The 15506-nt window shown below is 32.6% G+C and overlaps 1 protein-coding gene across 4 annotated transcripts in view; it reads left to right on the forward strand.

Moving 5' to 3' along the window:
* LOC149802125 (band 4.1-like protein 3) overlaps positions 1–12397 on the forward strand; it is a 98417-nt gene extending 86020 nt beyond the window's left edge. For all 4 annotated transcript variants that reach the window (XM_089956520.1, XM_089956521.1, XM_089956522.1 and 1 more), the window contains one exon: positions 5784–12397. In XM_089956520.1, coding sequence (XP_089812646.1) covers positions 5784–5843 — 60 coding nt within the window. In that variant the 3' untranslated portion in view covers positions 5844–12397. The remainder of the gene's footprint in view (positions 1–5783) is intronic.
* Positions 12398–15506: the final 3109 nt, after the last annotated feature.

The following is a 15506-nucleotide window of genomic DNA, read 5'->3' on the forward strand; positions in this document are numbered from 1 at the left end:
TATGAAGCATGCTACTTGCTGGCTGTTCATGAGATCTGTTCGGTTTAATTGATGGGTGTAAAATCCAGCTACATTACTGTCATGAAAGAACATAGTTCCATAATGAGGTTTCTTGTTCAAAATAGTTTTTCGCTGAAAACCATAGAATGTTTGGTTAACAGGATAAGCATTGCTGCTATTTATATGTTTGTGAATGTACATGTTTACCTTTAATTTTAATGTTTCCTTTTAAGTTGGCTTAGGTTTCCTTACAGTTTAACCCATGGAAACATCAGATTGTACTGTCTATACTTGCTTGTAAGTCAAGTCCAACTGAAAAAAAAAATATAGATCCTGATCTGCCATATCATAATATGCTTGCAGATCAGAGTCCAGGTTGTTGTTTCTAATGAGTATGCCTAGCAAACTGCACAGACCCAGATCTGCTGGTGCATTATGGGATGGCAGATCTGGATCTGTGCAGTTTTCAGTTGGACTGAAGTTAGTATATATGGTATATTTTAGCTCCTATAAACATCAGACTGTATACTAGTATTTCACACCCCATATCAAACGTGTTATTCATGTTACTAAGATTCAGAGGTTTTCATTAGTTTTGGACTGGGTTACTTTTGTCTTTGCACTGCTGCACAAGAATTTTACTGCTTTCTTAATGCTTCTTCGCTTTTTGATGAAGGGTGTCATTTTCTTGCTTTTGTCCTGAGAATTAACCCAGCTGTTACCATGGTAACTGTGTGCATAGACTTGTGCAAAGTTATATATATATGAATTAATTTTAGATAAAGGTATGAATTAAAATGACTTCATTAGGGCTTATTAGATTTAATCTCTTTCCAAAAATTTAATAGGTGTTTCTCAATGAGTACTGAGAGTAGCTTTCTTTATAGGATACTAATTGTTTATCAGTCATAATGAGTCCTTTGACTCACTTTTCTTTGTGCATTAGCAGTTGTTTGTCATTTTGAATGAGTACTTTTGAGTCACTTTGTGGGATACAAGTTGTATCATTCAGAATGAGTACTTGGAGTCACTTCATCTTATTACATACCAATTGTTTCTCATTTAGAATGAGTATTGTGAGTCACTTTTCATTGTATGATACCATTCATTTCTCAGTTATAATGAGCATTGTGAGTCACTGCTGAATACCAGTTGTATATAAGCTTTGTACCTAAGGTAGCAATACATGTATATGTAATAGTTAAAAAAACTGTATATGCTGGTGAAACCAATTTCATGTGCATTGGATAGAATACTATAGACTACCAACACACGTATATGTACCTTTGTATAACTGCACCTGAACCATTGAGACCAGTAATAGTAATGTAGTACTGTTATAAAAATAGTAATAATAATAATAATAATAATAATAATACTGAAAAATAGTAATAATAATAATATTAATTCATTTATTGAGATGTGAACATTAGCCAGCAATTATTCTTCCATAAGGCATTCTGATGTCCTGTAAAAAGTATATGTGCATTCATATATCAAAAATTATCAAACAGACCTTGAATTTAACATAACTTGTTTGTAACCAGAAGGACTAGTAGATTCAGAAATGTACTAGTCCAACTGAACCTTTACTGGTCCATCCCATGAAATGCTGACTGGAAACAACTGAAATTTACTAGCCTTGAACTTGCAGACTACTGCTAATTTTCAGCCCTGGATTAAAGGATCACATCAGGAAGCCCTATATTATATACAAACAAAATACAAACAGACACCTAGAAAGAAAATAAACAGACAAAAATCAAATATTCATATATGATTATTCTTTATTTGTATTTAATTATTGCAAATTATGAGCCACCTTAATATGTCATTTAAGTTCAAGAATTCCAAATCAAAATCATGGGATAATGGGAAAGGTTTTTTGTATGGCTAAGCCCTTGGTGCAAAGTCGAACTGTCATAGCTTCAGCAGCTGACAAGACATGCCATTTAGAAAACATGAATGATTTATCTTAGGTTATTGCAAATTAATTTATTCATTTTCTTTCAGCGTTTGAGTGATTGTTCTGTTACAATGGGTAATCCGGCATAGTTGCAAATGACTATTCATATTCCTTACAATATGGCTTCTTCAATATATCCACATATGACCAATAGTTAGGACGTTGCTTGAGTTTACCTTTGAACTCTGTACTCATTTCATTGCTAATATTGTATTTATTTTACCTAAATACCTAGATACCTAAATATTGTAAACTTTATTCCTCCTACTGTATTCAGTCACACCGTTATATGCCATTTGTGTACAACATTACAACATTAGCCTTAGGGTCAAGTCATTCACAGTAATGAACCACTTTGAGAGGAAAATTATCCGAGATAAATTGCTACTTTTTCAATATCAGGTATACATTTATTGCTAAAAGATTGCTTATAGCGAAAAGCAGTAAAATGATGATGAAAACTTGTTTTATGTTAGAATCCACCTTCTTGAATAACATGCTTCATTAAAGGCCAATTTGATTTTAGAAATGTTTTTATACAAATCGATGTAGCATACTTTTTATATTGACTGGTTTTCTTCTTTGAGATTTGTTTTCTGAATCAGCTTACATCAAAAGCTAATCTGAAATGCCCAAAGTGATTAAAATATTCATGGCATATGTATCGTTAATGGCAAAAACCAGACTAGCAGTTTTATAATGCTATGACTATATTTAACAGTGCTGACGCCCATATTCCAGCACACTTCTACTTCCAATTAGTGCCGTATTGTAGTCAGATAACTGATAATGACTTTACTGATCTGACGGTGAACAAAATACTGACTGGTGTTAGTGCATCATTGTAGATGGATAACTGTGATAATAATAGCTTGTTCATTGATCTCATATTAAACAAATACTGAACAGTCTACATATTTCCTGAAGAGATGTAAAAGTTAACATCACTTTACAATAGGTCAGAGGTCACCAGGGAAAACATCATCTACATTTAGAATTAATTTCAGTAAATACATCTAAATTAATACTAATTTTAAAGTGTGTGTGAACTATAACATGTTACAGAATTTTTGCATATTTTGTGTATTTCTAGTTTTGCTGATGGATTTTAATGCATTATTTTCTCCACTGACCACTGATCCATTGCAAAGGGACATAATTATTGCATCACAAGATGTGTTAATTCAATTATACAGTAGTTACACATGACAAATTCCTATAACTTTTAACTCACTAGTAAAGCTTAGGTACAACTTTTGTGTTGAAATTGTTGTTTTAGGCATCAATGTCAAGTGTTAGCATTTAGCTAAAAGTATTCATCAGGACTCATGAGTACTACCAACCGTGGGCAATAGCAGGTCATGCTGACCTTTTCAATCTCCAATGATTTGGTTAAGATTTTGCATTTAAGTCTGTTTGTCTGACATCATTATATACAAAGTCATGAAACTTGGAATTTGCCACTCACCACAGGCAAACGTAGGTCATTGTGACCTACTTTTGCTGCAGCAATAATGTTTTATTTTGCATTGAGCTCAGTACAGTGGACACTATTGTGCATACAGTCATGATATTTTGATAGCTGTATTTGTATTATGAATTTTAAACACCTCAATGACAAATTACTAGGTCCATGATCTATTTTCTTACTGCAGTCATTATGCATTGTTTTCAGATCATTTCACATGGTTTTTTGCTGAGAAATCTTCTTTTTAGGTGTAGTTAGTCCTAAGTCCCCTATGACTGCCGTGGTGGCCATCTTGCAGATCTTGTTACAACTACTTTTTCTGAACAAATGGTCTTATGGATAAGTTGTCACTAAAAGACTTCTTGAGTCCTAAATCAAGATGGTTTTATCATTAAATAGTTCTCTGTAGTTGGTTCAAAATGAAAATGATGCCATTATGGCATCACACAGTTTGACAAATCTGGTAACAACGACTTCTTTGGAATGGATGGCAATATTGACATTTAAAAGCAATATTTAGATGTTCCTATGTTGATCTAAACTTCAAAATGGCTGCCTTGAAGTCCAGCTTTATCTAAACTTCAAAATGGCTGCCTTGAGGTCCAGCTTTATCTAAACTTCAGAATGGCTGCCTTGAGGTCCAGCTTTATTGTATCAACATGGGGTTGATCTAAACATGATAATGGTATGGAGTTGATTCTGAATGAAAATGATGTTCATCTAACATGGCACCCTTGTATCAGTCTTGAAAATCTTGTTCTGAATTAAAATTTAGCATATCTAACAACCAATATGTCTGCACATTTTTAAAGGAGTTTTGAAAACTAGGTCTAACTGATTCAGACAAAGGTCATTTATTTTTTTTGCATTTCTGTACTTCAGTGGCCATATGACACAGTAACATGTCCATATTAAAGTTAAAGTTTGACCATATAATATATTTATTTGCATTAAAGGAACAAGTTGATATTTGTCACTTTAACCTTGATATTAAGGTCAAAGATTTTGACTCTGCTTTTTAGCAGTACCAGCAAGTGAGCATGATAATGGATCAGTATAAATGTTGCTTTTATTTTCCAAGTCCAGTTTGTGGATATGTTAGAATACAAACTGTAAGATGCCCCGAGTGGCCAAGTGGTCTAAACAACAACAACAACAAACTGTACATTGAATGATGCCACTTAGATAATTTAATCCCACCACCAGCAAAATTAGTTTTCTTTTAATTCAACAAAACTTTCTATTTCAGGATATCTCAAAATTGTCTGAGACAAGTTCAGGGATATTCTTTTCACCATACCAGGTTCAAGGTCATTTAAAGGCCATTACTTAAATTTTGTACAGTACTTACATGCAACTTGTCAGCATTTTAACTTTCATGTTTAAGAAAATATATTTGTTACCAAATTTGGTATGTCGGGGTCTTTTAAGAATATCAGAAATGGTTTCAGTACTTGGCAATTAAAAAAGGACAACAGGATAGAAGAAAGTATTGTCATGGATTCTTGTATATTCTGTTTGGCTAGTAGAGCATCATCCCCTTCAAGGGGTTAATATCATTTTGCCAATTTTTCATTTGCACATTGTTAGTACTATATATGAAGTGAAACTAATATAAATCCATATATGCTGTATGATAGTTTTAACAATGTATACCTAGTGTAGTCTCTTGTATTTGAAGTTGCAAGAATAATTAGTACAAGGGAGAGAACCCTTGCTAAGTTGTGAAAACTTTCGATCTGGTCCCTTTGCTATTTTGTAACCAAAGGCATAATAACATTGTTTGACTTGATGAGTAGAAATGGAATACACATCACTGATGTACATGTCTGTTTAATTGTTCTGAACCAGCTCTCACATATAAATATGTGGCTTTAGCTTGCTAAACATCTCATCACCTAATTTATGTCTTATTTATTGAAGCAATACTAGTTTTGATGAATTTGTAATATCACAGAAAGTTCTCAACAAATTAGCTTTTGTGTATAATTATGAAAATCATCTTTATTTACATGTGGAAATGAAAATAAAGAATTTTAAGAATGCTTGGTGGAATATTTAATAACTGATTTTCCATATAATGTTAAATAATATGAACATAAACATTTTGGAACATGAGAAATAATTGCAATTGATTAATTTTAAATAATATAAACAAATGATAAGTATGTAACAACTTCTAAATTTTCAAGTAAATAGCATCTATTTTATTTTTATTTTTTTCTTCTGTATCAATCCAGTTCAGGTGTCATTCAAGGTATGAATTATTAGTACACACAAGAAAGTAAAGCTATATTCTTTGTTTTCCACAGAATTACCAAATTAAGTATCATCTGTATCTTTTTTCAGAGTGCAGCGACGGATGAGGGGAAAGAACATGATGAAGATGAGGAAGAGGTGTCATTTTAATTGTAAATTTCATTTGGGAACCACATACAGACAGATGAACAGTCAGGTGCTTCTCATAAAACCTTACCTGCAGGAAAGGAGCTTGGCCTCAGACTGTGGCATATTTGTGAATGTATATGGGATGAAGATTGTTTTCTATGGTGTTTTACTAGCAGTTTTAATCTAATAGCATATGGTCAGATCAGATGGTGCATTTTGTGCTGGCAGTTCTGTGTGATTTTTTTTGCTGTATGTAATACACTTCTGCATTCAAACCTGCTGGAGATGCAGCAGCAAAGTACAATGCAATACAGCCTCTGAAACCCAATTATCATATGCTTCTATAAAACCCAATTATCATAGGCTTCTATGAAACCCAATTATCATAGACTTATATGAAACCCAATTATCATAGACTTATATGAAACCCAATTATCATACACTTCTATGAAACCCAGTTATCATTCACTTCTATGAAACCCAATTATCATAGACTTATATGAAACCCAGTTATCATACACTTCTATGAAACCCAATTATCATTCACTTCATTGAAACCCAATTATCATACACTTCTATGAAAATCAGTTATCATACACTTCTATGAAACCCAGTTATCATTCACTTCTATGAAACCCAATTATCATACACTTCTATGAAACCCAATTATCGTTCACTTCTATGAAACCCAATTATCGTAGACTTCTATGAAACCCAATTATCGTACACTTCTATGACAACCAATTATCATAGACTTCTGTGAACCCAATTATCATTCACTTCTGTGAAACCCAGTTATCATTCACTTCTATGAAACCGAGTTATCATAGACTTCTATGAAACCCAATTATCATTCACTTCTTTGAAACCCAGTTATCATTGACTTGCATGAAACCCAATTATCATACACTTCTATGAAACCCAGTTATCATAGACTTATATGAAACCCAATTATCATATACTTCTATGAAACCCAATTATCATACACTTCTATGAAACCCAATTATCATAGACTTCTTTGAAGAAAAACAAATGTTGGAGAGTTAATATGTATACTCATAGATGAGTCAGATTCAACTGCAGACTGCACAGACCCAGGTTCACCAGCACATAATTCTTTGGCAGATCCGAGTCTGTTCAGTTTGTTAGGACTAATCATGGAACAAGCAGCATAGACTTTGATTTGACAGTGCAGTAAGTGATATGGATCATTGGTGTTTGCAGTTGGACCTGACTTGTGAGTATATGCTGTAATAAAAAAACGAAACATTTCACTTTATTGGATTGATTGTGCATACATGAGACTGCCTATGTTAAAGAGCAGTGTGTAATCTCGGTGGTAGTCTTGCTATAGAATGTACACAGAAGCATGAAGACTATGGAAGCCAGAAAGGTCTCTTGAGATAATTTTTCATTTTTAATACAGCTTTTTGAGCATTGAAAGTACAAGAAGTATAATTAAATTATATGGTCACTTAAGACACATAGCACAGACTTGACTTTTTGTAATTAAAAATTATATGAGATATTCTCAAAAGCATCCTAATGGTAACTTAGTTTACTGGAGTCATATTATACTGTTAACTTGCCTGTTCTATTAATTTGAAAAAAATGTTGGTTGTAATTCCAAATCTATTAATTTAATGCTCCCATAGATGTATCAAAGTATTTCTGGTATAGGCTGATGATTTCTATTCCCAAAACTTGACAATCTCAAAATAAGATCCTGGAACTGGCAAGTTGGGATGTGACCATAGACTGAGAGTAGAACATTGTTATATGATTTTATATATATATATATATAAATATAAATATATATATATATATATATATATATATATATATATATATATATATATATATATATATATATATATATATATGTGAACAAAGCTTAGCAAGACAATGTACATAAGTCTGTGTGAACATCAGATAAGACTTGTGCAGTCAAAGATAGGAGTCTTTAAAAGAAGCAGTAACATATAAAATCAAGCCAACAAGTAATAAAAGATTACTTTGTCAAATTCAGAACAGTGCCTGATAATTTCATAATGCTTTGAGGCTTGTGAAATAAATGTTGTTTTAGACTAATTTCAAATTGACATTTTACAATTCTTTTGTATCTTGTGGCATATTAGTTGAGGGAATTCTTACAAAAAGGATTCCATGCAAAACAAGCAAAAGAATTTGACTGATATAATGACATGGGGATGGATTCTTAAAATACAGTCAAAAGACAGCTCTCTATCGTCAGTGTATCTCATTACCTGTTAGTTCAGTGTGCTGTAAATATACTTTAATATATACATTGAAATGATAATTGGCATTTGTTGGCATCATTTGATCTTTTATTATGAAAGTCAATTTTAAAAGCTGAGAAGGTGAACACAGCATAATAATTATGTGTTTTCGTTATTGCTGGTGGAATTTGATTGTAAAGTTTGGACACCATCATTTGATTTTGAATTTTATGCTGAGTTGATCTTCCTAAGGCAAAGCATTATTTGGAATACAAAAGAAGATTGTGGCAAGAAAATGTAGACCTGCAGGCATGTACCAGTGCCAGCTCTAAGAGACCATCTAGGACTTTGTTATTTACCTCATCTTAACAAGAACCCATACATAAATTATTATGGAACCCTTGACATTTTTATTCACATAACTTCCACAAAATGCTCCAAAACCCATATACTTGTTTGACTTTTTGATCATTTTGATTTCTTTATATTTTGTTTGGTCAGAGAAAAGGTAAGGCTTTACTCCAAGATTGATAAAGTTATTCTTGTGATGCCAGATATTGAATGTACAAGTTGTTCAGGATATTGGACTGATGATGTTTGAGATTTTCTGGATATTAGACTGCTTGATGTTTGAGATCTTTTGGATATTAGACTGATTGATGTTTGAGATCTTTTGGATATTAGACTGATTGATGTTTGAGATCTTTTGGATAATAGACTGATTGATGTTTGAGATGTTCTTGGACTGATTGATGTTTGAGATCTTCTGGATATTTGACTAATTAGTGCTTGAGTTGTTCAGGATTTTGTGACGTTCTTGGACTGATTGATGTTTGAGATCTTCTGGATATTGAAGTGATTGATGTTTAAGATCTTCTGGATATTGGAGTATTTGATGTTTGAGATGTTCTTGGACTGATTGATGTTTGAGTTATTCTGGATATTGGAGTGTTTGATGTTTGAGATGTTCAGGATATTGAAGTGATTGATGTTTGAGTTGTCAAAGTTGTACTTTATGCAATATTAAAGCCTTGTGACTGGCTAATTACCATAGCATGTACAGACATAAATTGTGTCCACCAATCGTGGAATGGGTTCCTGCACAATCTGATAATTTAATGCAAATAAACTTGTCTGTCAAATAATGAACCAGATTTCAGTAGGTTAAGAGCTTGTGGAAGTAACACTGCCTACTTTTCTTATGGTGTATCCATTTTTCATGGCCACTTTACCCCATGTATTGGTTAATATTATAAATTGTATCACTCTTTTTATGTCCTTTACATTTGTGGATTTTGTTGTCTGTACTGTATCACAGTACTAGTCTATCACAGTACAGCCTTGATTTAAAATAGTCTGTAATTGACTTGTCTTTTGTACCATTTGTATCACTTAACATCAGACAGCTGTGAGTTTGTTTTAACAGTTTGATTTACCATTGCATAATAGTTTTAACCTGGACTAGTTTCAGTCACGGAAAATAACTCATTTTACATGATAGAAGTTTGTATGCTGCCTCCAGTTTTGAATGTAGAAGTATGATCCTTTTTATGTATTCACAATATTTTCATTTTATACAACATAGTTTTTATTGGACATTAATCACGTAAAATATGTAATTATTAATTCATTTAGAATATTTTTTCATTTTATATAGAATTTTAAATGGTTTTAAGAATGTTGTATTTTATAACACAGTTAAACTGATTTATTATCCAATAGAAACAGAAATCACTGAGAGAACTCCCTTTTAGTTTATATTGCTAAATTTGGATTGTCAGATATCATGTAACTACAGGAGTTGGTTTTGGTGCAATGTGTGGCAAAATGATGTTAAATCTTAATGCAAGACATGTGCCAATCAAGGAAAATGGGTCAACTCAAATAAGCATGGATATTATTATTGTATGAAGATTGGGCATTCTCTGGACTTGTCTTCCCATCCTGCCAGTCAACTTTCTGGAACAGAAATTCATATTTATTGGCATTTGTTACAGAGATATACCGTATGATAATAAAAATAAGTAATCACCTGTCCCAGATCAGACAGTTGATAATAGAAGATGACACATGTCCCAGAATGGTCTTTTTTTTCCTCAAACAGTGAATTACAGAGATCTATTTTTCATTATTTTATGTAATGAACTTAAGCCACTAAATGACATTGACAATAGTACTTTTTTTACATGATCAACCTTTTGTCATCCAGAAGTATGCTTTTCTAAAATCAGCTATTAACAGTTTGATCTTGCTATTTAGCAAGCATGTTCTACAATAACATGATCCTTTTGCTGGAAAGGCTTGCTTGTACTTGTATAAATGTATATTTGCCTACTGTATACACTCACTAATAAGTTATATCCAACTGCAAAGTTAATAGACTCAGATCTACCTTTGTATGTGCAAGCAGATCTGGGTCTATGCAGTTTGTTAGAAGTAATCAGTAGAACATGCAACATAGACCCTGATATGCAAAAACAGATCAAGGTCTATATTCTTGACAGAAGGAACTCCTAAGTATATATGGTTCTCATTTTCATGTTCTTGCTCACTTTTTAAGCATTTTTTATTTTATTTCTTTATATATTGTCATTTTTTATCACTAGCCACAAGTTTGCCATGCTCAGTAACACTCCATGTTATTTGTCTTAAGGTAACATTGTGTAGTCATTTTGTCAAGATTTATCCAGTTTTCTTGTGGTAAATATATAAACTTATTGAAGGGCGTTCTTTTCAGTGCATAATGTACATAGCATTGCCAGGGGAGGTGTTGGCATCACTTTGGACCGACACCCATTTGGCTCTCATATGTATGTTAAAAGGCCAGAAAAGTAAAGTTAAATTTCTGCAAATAAATTGGTCTAATATGGTAACGAAAAGACATGACCCTACTTCTGTGGATTCTTTTTTACTGGGCTATTGATTTTAATGGAATTTTATATTTATGTGTCCAATTTATTTAAAGTTATTTTTTTTTTAATTTTGAGGGTTGTAAATAGCATTGCTTATTACTTAATGAGATTTTTGAAAGAAGATCAGTAATAGAGTTTTGGTCAGATTTCATGGCATTGTAGAAAAACATGGATTACCTATCTTCTGATTACTTCCCTTTACTCAGCTAGTTTTTCAAGCATTGTATAATTATAAATGGACATTAATCTACCCAGAATTGTTTAAATTCAGTAACCTACATACCTTATATATAGAAACCTTGCTCCAGGTAATCTGTATTGCATTAATATATTATTGTAGATTGCTGGCAATGTAAATGAATCATTTTATTAAAATTTGCTCCTCTGATTTAAAGCGCCCCTTAATAATGTTATCCTTGTTTATATATTTTTAGAATTGTGTTTCGGCATTACTTTAGATTTTTATTGTATCACTTTCTAAGTATAAACTGTCTGTGTAAATATGATTCTAGCATTGTTTTGTATTGTAAGATGATCCTTATCATTCAAATTCGCATATTACTTTTGATTAGCTCATAATTACTGGAGCAGTTGCCAATCAAGAAACGGGGTTTTTCTCAGGATTTTAGCACTAATGTTCACATCCAAGAATCCTAATCAATCTTTACTTATCTGTAAGTTGTGGAGTCCCAAATACTGTTTTTAAAGCCTGGCCATCAATCCAAGGCCAAAAAAAGACACCCTGTAATGGCACATCCTGTGTTTACTTTTAAATGTATTTTTAATGGTGTTGACTTGTAATTTCAAATTTTTTACTCCATGAATAATTAATTAATTAATAATAACAATTAAGGAGTTAATAGTTATAGAATTCATCTTTGTATCATAAATTTGCTTTGCATGAAATTAATGGTGTACATCATTATGATGGGTAATTAACTTTTTTATATGATTATAATTGATGAATCACCCAGATCAGAGATAACGATGCCTACATATTAGCATAACATTACATTTAATGTCAGAAAATTTATTAAATATTATTTTCCATTTTATTTGAGAAAATGTGCCAGAAAAAATTGAAGGTTTCAGGTGATAAAGAGCTTAAAGAGGAAAATTCATGCTTACATACGAGTTGAAATTCATTTACAAGACATTTAGATTGCTAGAGGGTCATTTCATTTTCAGTTGAATTGTTTAGAATTTCCATTTTGAATTTTTTAAGGTATAAGGGAGTTTTTTCATAAAGCAGTTGTAATATGTTTCAGTTGATGTCACCATATTGAATGTATTCATTATTTTTATTGTATATATTCCTACCTTGAGATGTAGAATTCTATTCTTATAACTCTGTTTTGATGTACAGCTCCACATCATATCAATCTGACACAAAGTGTCCAATAAAGTAAATTTGGTAAATAAATCTCACCTTGTCATTGTGTTCCTATAGGGAGATATGTTTATCACTTCTTTTTAGGTTTAAGCGGTTTCATGTAGAAATAGAGATAAGCAAGAGAATCTTGTTTTCATGTCACATCAGTACTGTAACATACGTTCACAACTTATGTTAAGCACCCTGTGTGGCTCAGATGTTTGCATAGTCTGGTCTTTGCTGATGGATGCCACCAGGGAACCCTGAGTAAACCAACTTAAGATGGGTGACCACTTGACTCTTGCAGCTGCCAGAGCTGTGGGTGGAACCTAAAATCCTAGAGGTGCAAAGCAAGCGTTTTACCTCTGTCACATCCCAAATCCTTCAGCTATTCTTGACTGAGAATCCTGCAGGAAAATATTTTTTATTTTCCAGCATAAAAAACGCAATCAGCTTCTCATGTGATGAAGTCTGTGATTTCTACCTGAGGTATGTTTTGTCCCAATCAGTGTGGCAGGAATTCAACCAGAACAGAACCAGAAAATGAGACAAAATATTTAAACTAGCAGGATTCCTGCTTGGAAACTGCAGCAATTGCTTTAATTTAGTGTTGAAATATAGGCTAGTAATTCAAGTAATGTTAGATGTAATTTAGCATTAACAACAAAGACTAGTAACTGCAGCAGGGTTACAGGATCACTGTTCACAGAATTCCAGCTCACATATCCTGAGAAAATCTGCTCTTTACTTGAGTATTGTTCTTTCCTCTCAGTAATTACAAAAATTTAGTGTATGTGATTCAGTCAAGTGATAACATCTTTATTTTGAACAGTTCTAACTGATATGACTGATGTTAAACATATTTAAGATAAGAAGAAGCACAAATTGACAAAGAATGTCAGTTCAGATTATTTCCTTTTCCCAGCAATATCATTTCATCTAAATATGGCCAAGATGATTAATCGTTTTCAGATTGCTTGAAATATTATGTCTGAAGCATTTCACAATAATAATGATATTAACCCAAAGATTTGATGCAAAATTTTACTTTTTTTTCTTGAATAATACTTAGAAGAGTTATTTACCAATATAAATTTTACTATTGAGATACTCGGTTTGCTTCAGGTTCCTTTGATTGTGCATGGATTTGGAAAGGGGGGGGGGGTAAACTTGATTCATGTTGTTCAAAATTTGTTAACATTGATTATCTTGACTTATTTGGATGATTATTCCCATTAGCACTGATTGTAAAAGACTTTTCAGAGTTCATACAAGGAAGAGAGCCTGAAATAATAAAAAAATTAGGAAGTGGAATCGAGAAGTGCAATATTGGGTGGAAAATAACAAGAATTGACGTAACTTGTCTGAAATGAAAAAATTATAATCAATTTATATCATAGTTTCTCACTACAATGTCACAGGCAAAAATTGTTTTTAAAATTATTTTCTTTTATACTTTTGATCAAATATAAATAGATGAGTGCTTCCCCCCCCCCTACTCCCCGATTTCACCTCTAAACATCTCTTGGTCTACATCTGTAAAACTTGATAACTGACCACTACATGTTTGCTCACACACACACACCGTCCCAAAAATATTTTTGTGGGCACTACTGAATTGATGTGTAGCATTGTTAAAAGCAAATAATGTACAAGCATTCAACACAAGTTTCCTGAAGATGGCTTGATAACATCAGTCTCTATATAATACCATTTATCAGCATCTGAAAGCATTGGACAGTTGGAAATCATGGGTATATGATGACTCAGGTCGGGGGCATACATGCATAGAGTGCAGCTGGATGGGCCTATCTGTATTACAAACCAATTAAAATCTATGAAAACCAAGTGTGCATTCAAATTACTGTAGTTCTGAATATTTCTAAATGGAGGTTTCATTGCATGGGTCAGATTCCTGCTGCTGTCATCCGAGTCCTCGTAGTTTAATTTTTAACTTGCATGATCATTAAGTCTAGTAAGCTTATGGTATGGACCCTTATTATCTGTCTGTCAGCCATTACTTGTTACCAATCTGGCAGCCAGATTTATGGTCAAATTTGGTAAAAATTGAAATGCTTATACTGTATCATCAAAATCTTCAGTGAGTTTAGTAATGATTAAATATCCATGCATACCAATGAGTGACCTGATTGGCTGAGCTTAATACAAGTCTAGAGACCACATTTCTGATCTGATTTTTATCAAACTTAGAATTTCTATCTTTGAAAAGATCAATAATTAGTAAGATGCATGCATACTAATGAGGTGACCTTGCATACTAATGAGGTGACCTTGCATCTGATTAGCAGTTTGTTATCACAATGTCTTTGATGAATTTGATAACGAGATCCACATTTATTAATGACAGAATCTAACTTCTGAGCTTTTCAGGAAGCCATATTCATGATCTGAAGTTTGTTAAAACTTACAATATATACATATATCACTGGGATCTTGGACAGTTTGGATAATAAGAAAGATCTGTGCTTATTAATCGGGTGATGTAGCATCACATTAGCTGATTTGTTTCCACTTTGTTACCATAATTCTCGTCCATTTGTGATCAAAAGTGGAACGTGAGTTTGCATCATGAAGGTCTTGGATGATTTCAAAAGCAAGAAGATTCATGCAAATGAATGCGTTAATCTGATTAGCTGACCATGTTGCCATTGTCCGAGCTGTATTATGGCTAATAATAATAATAATAATGACCTTATTTATTTGAAGAGGGTAACACAATTAGCTAAGAACTAATCTACCTTGAGGCCCTCATACAAAGGAATTTATTTATTTTAACTGCATCTCTGAAGCCACTGGATATATTGGGTTTGGAAGAAGGAAATTGAGTGGGCATTTCTAATCTCAACTGGAATACTGTTCCAGAGCAAAGTTCCAGGGTATTGGAAACTTTTAAAAAAATAATTCCTTATTTGGTTTGGGAATTTTATACTGTTTGGTAGACATTGAGCTACTTTAATCTGATTTCGATCAAACTATATATATAGGGTTACCGAGATCAACACATATAAATGAGGTGATGTTGCACACGCGCGTGTGTGTGTGATTTGGATTTTTAACGTAGCTTTAACAATTTTTTAGTCACTTTGCTACACTGTCTGCATTGTGGCAGTTTATAGTGATGCCTAGCACTAGGGCATCA

The sequence above is a fragment of the Sinohyriopsis cumingii genome, chromosome 4 (assembly GCF_028554795.1).
Source record: "Sinohyriopsis cumingii isolate HCF-2022 chromosome 4, ASM2855479v2, whole genome shotgun sequence".
Lineage (NCBI taxonomy): Eukaryota > Metazoa > Mollusca > Bivalvia > Unionida > Unionidae > Sinohyriopsis > Sinohyriopsis cumingii.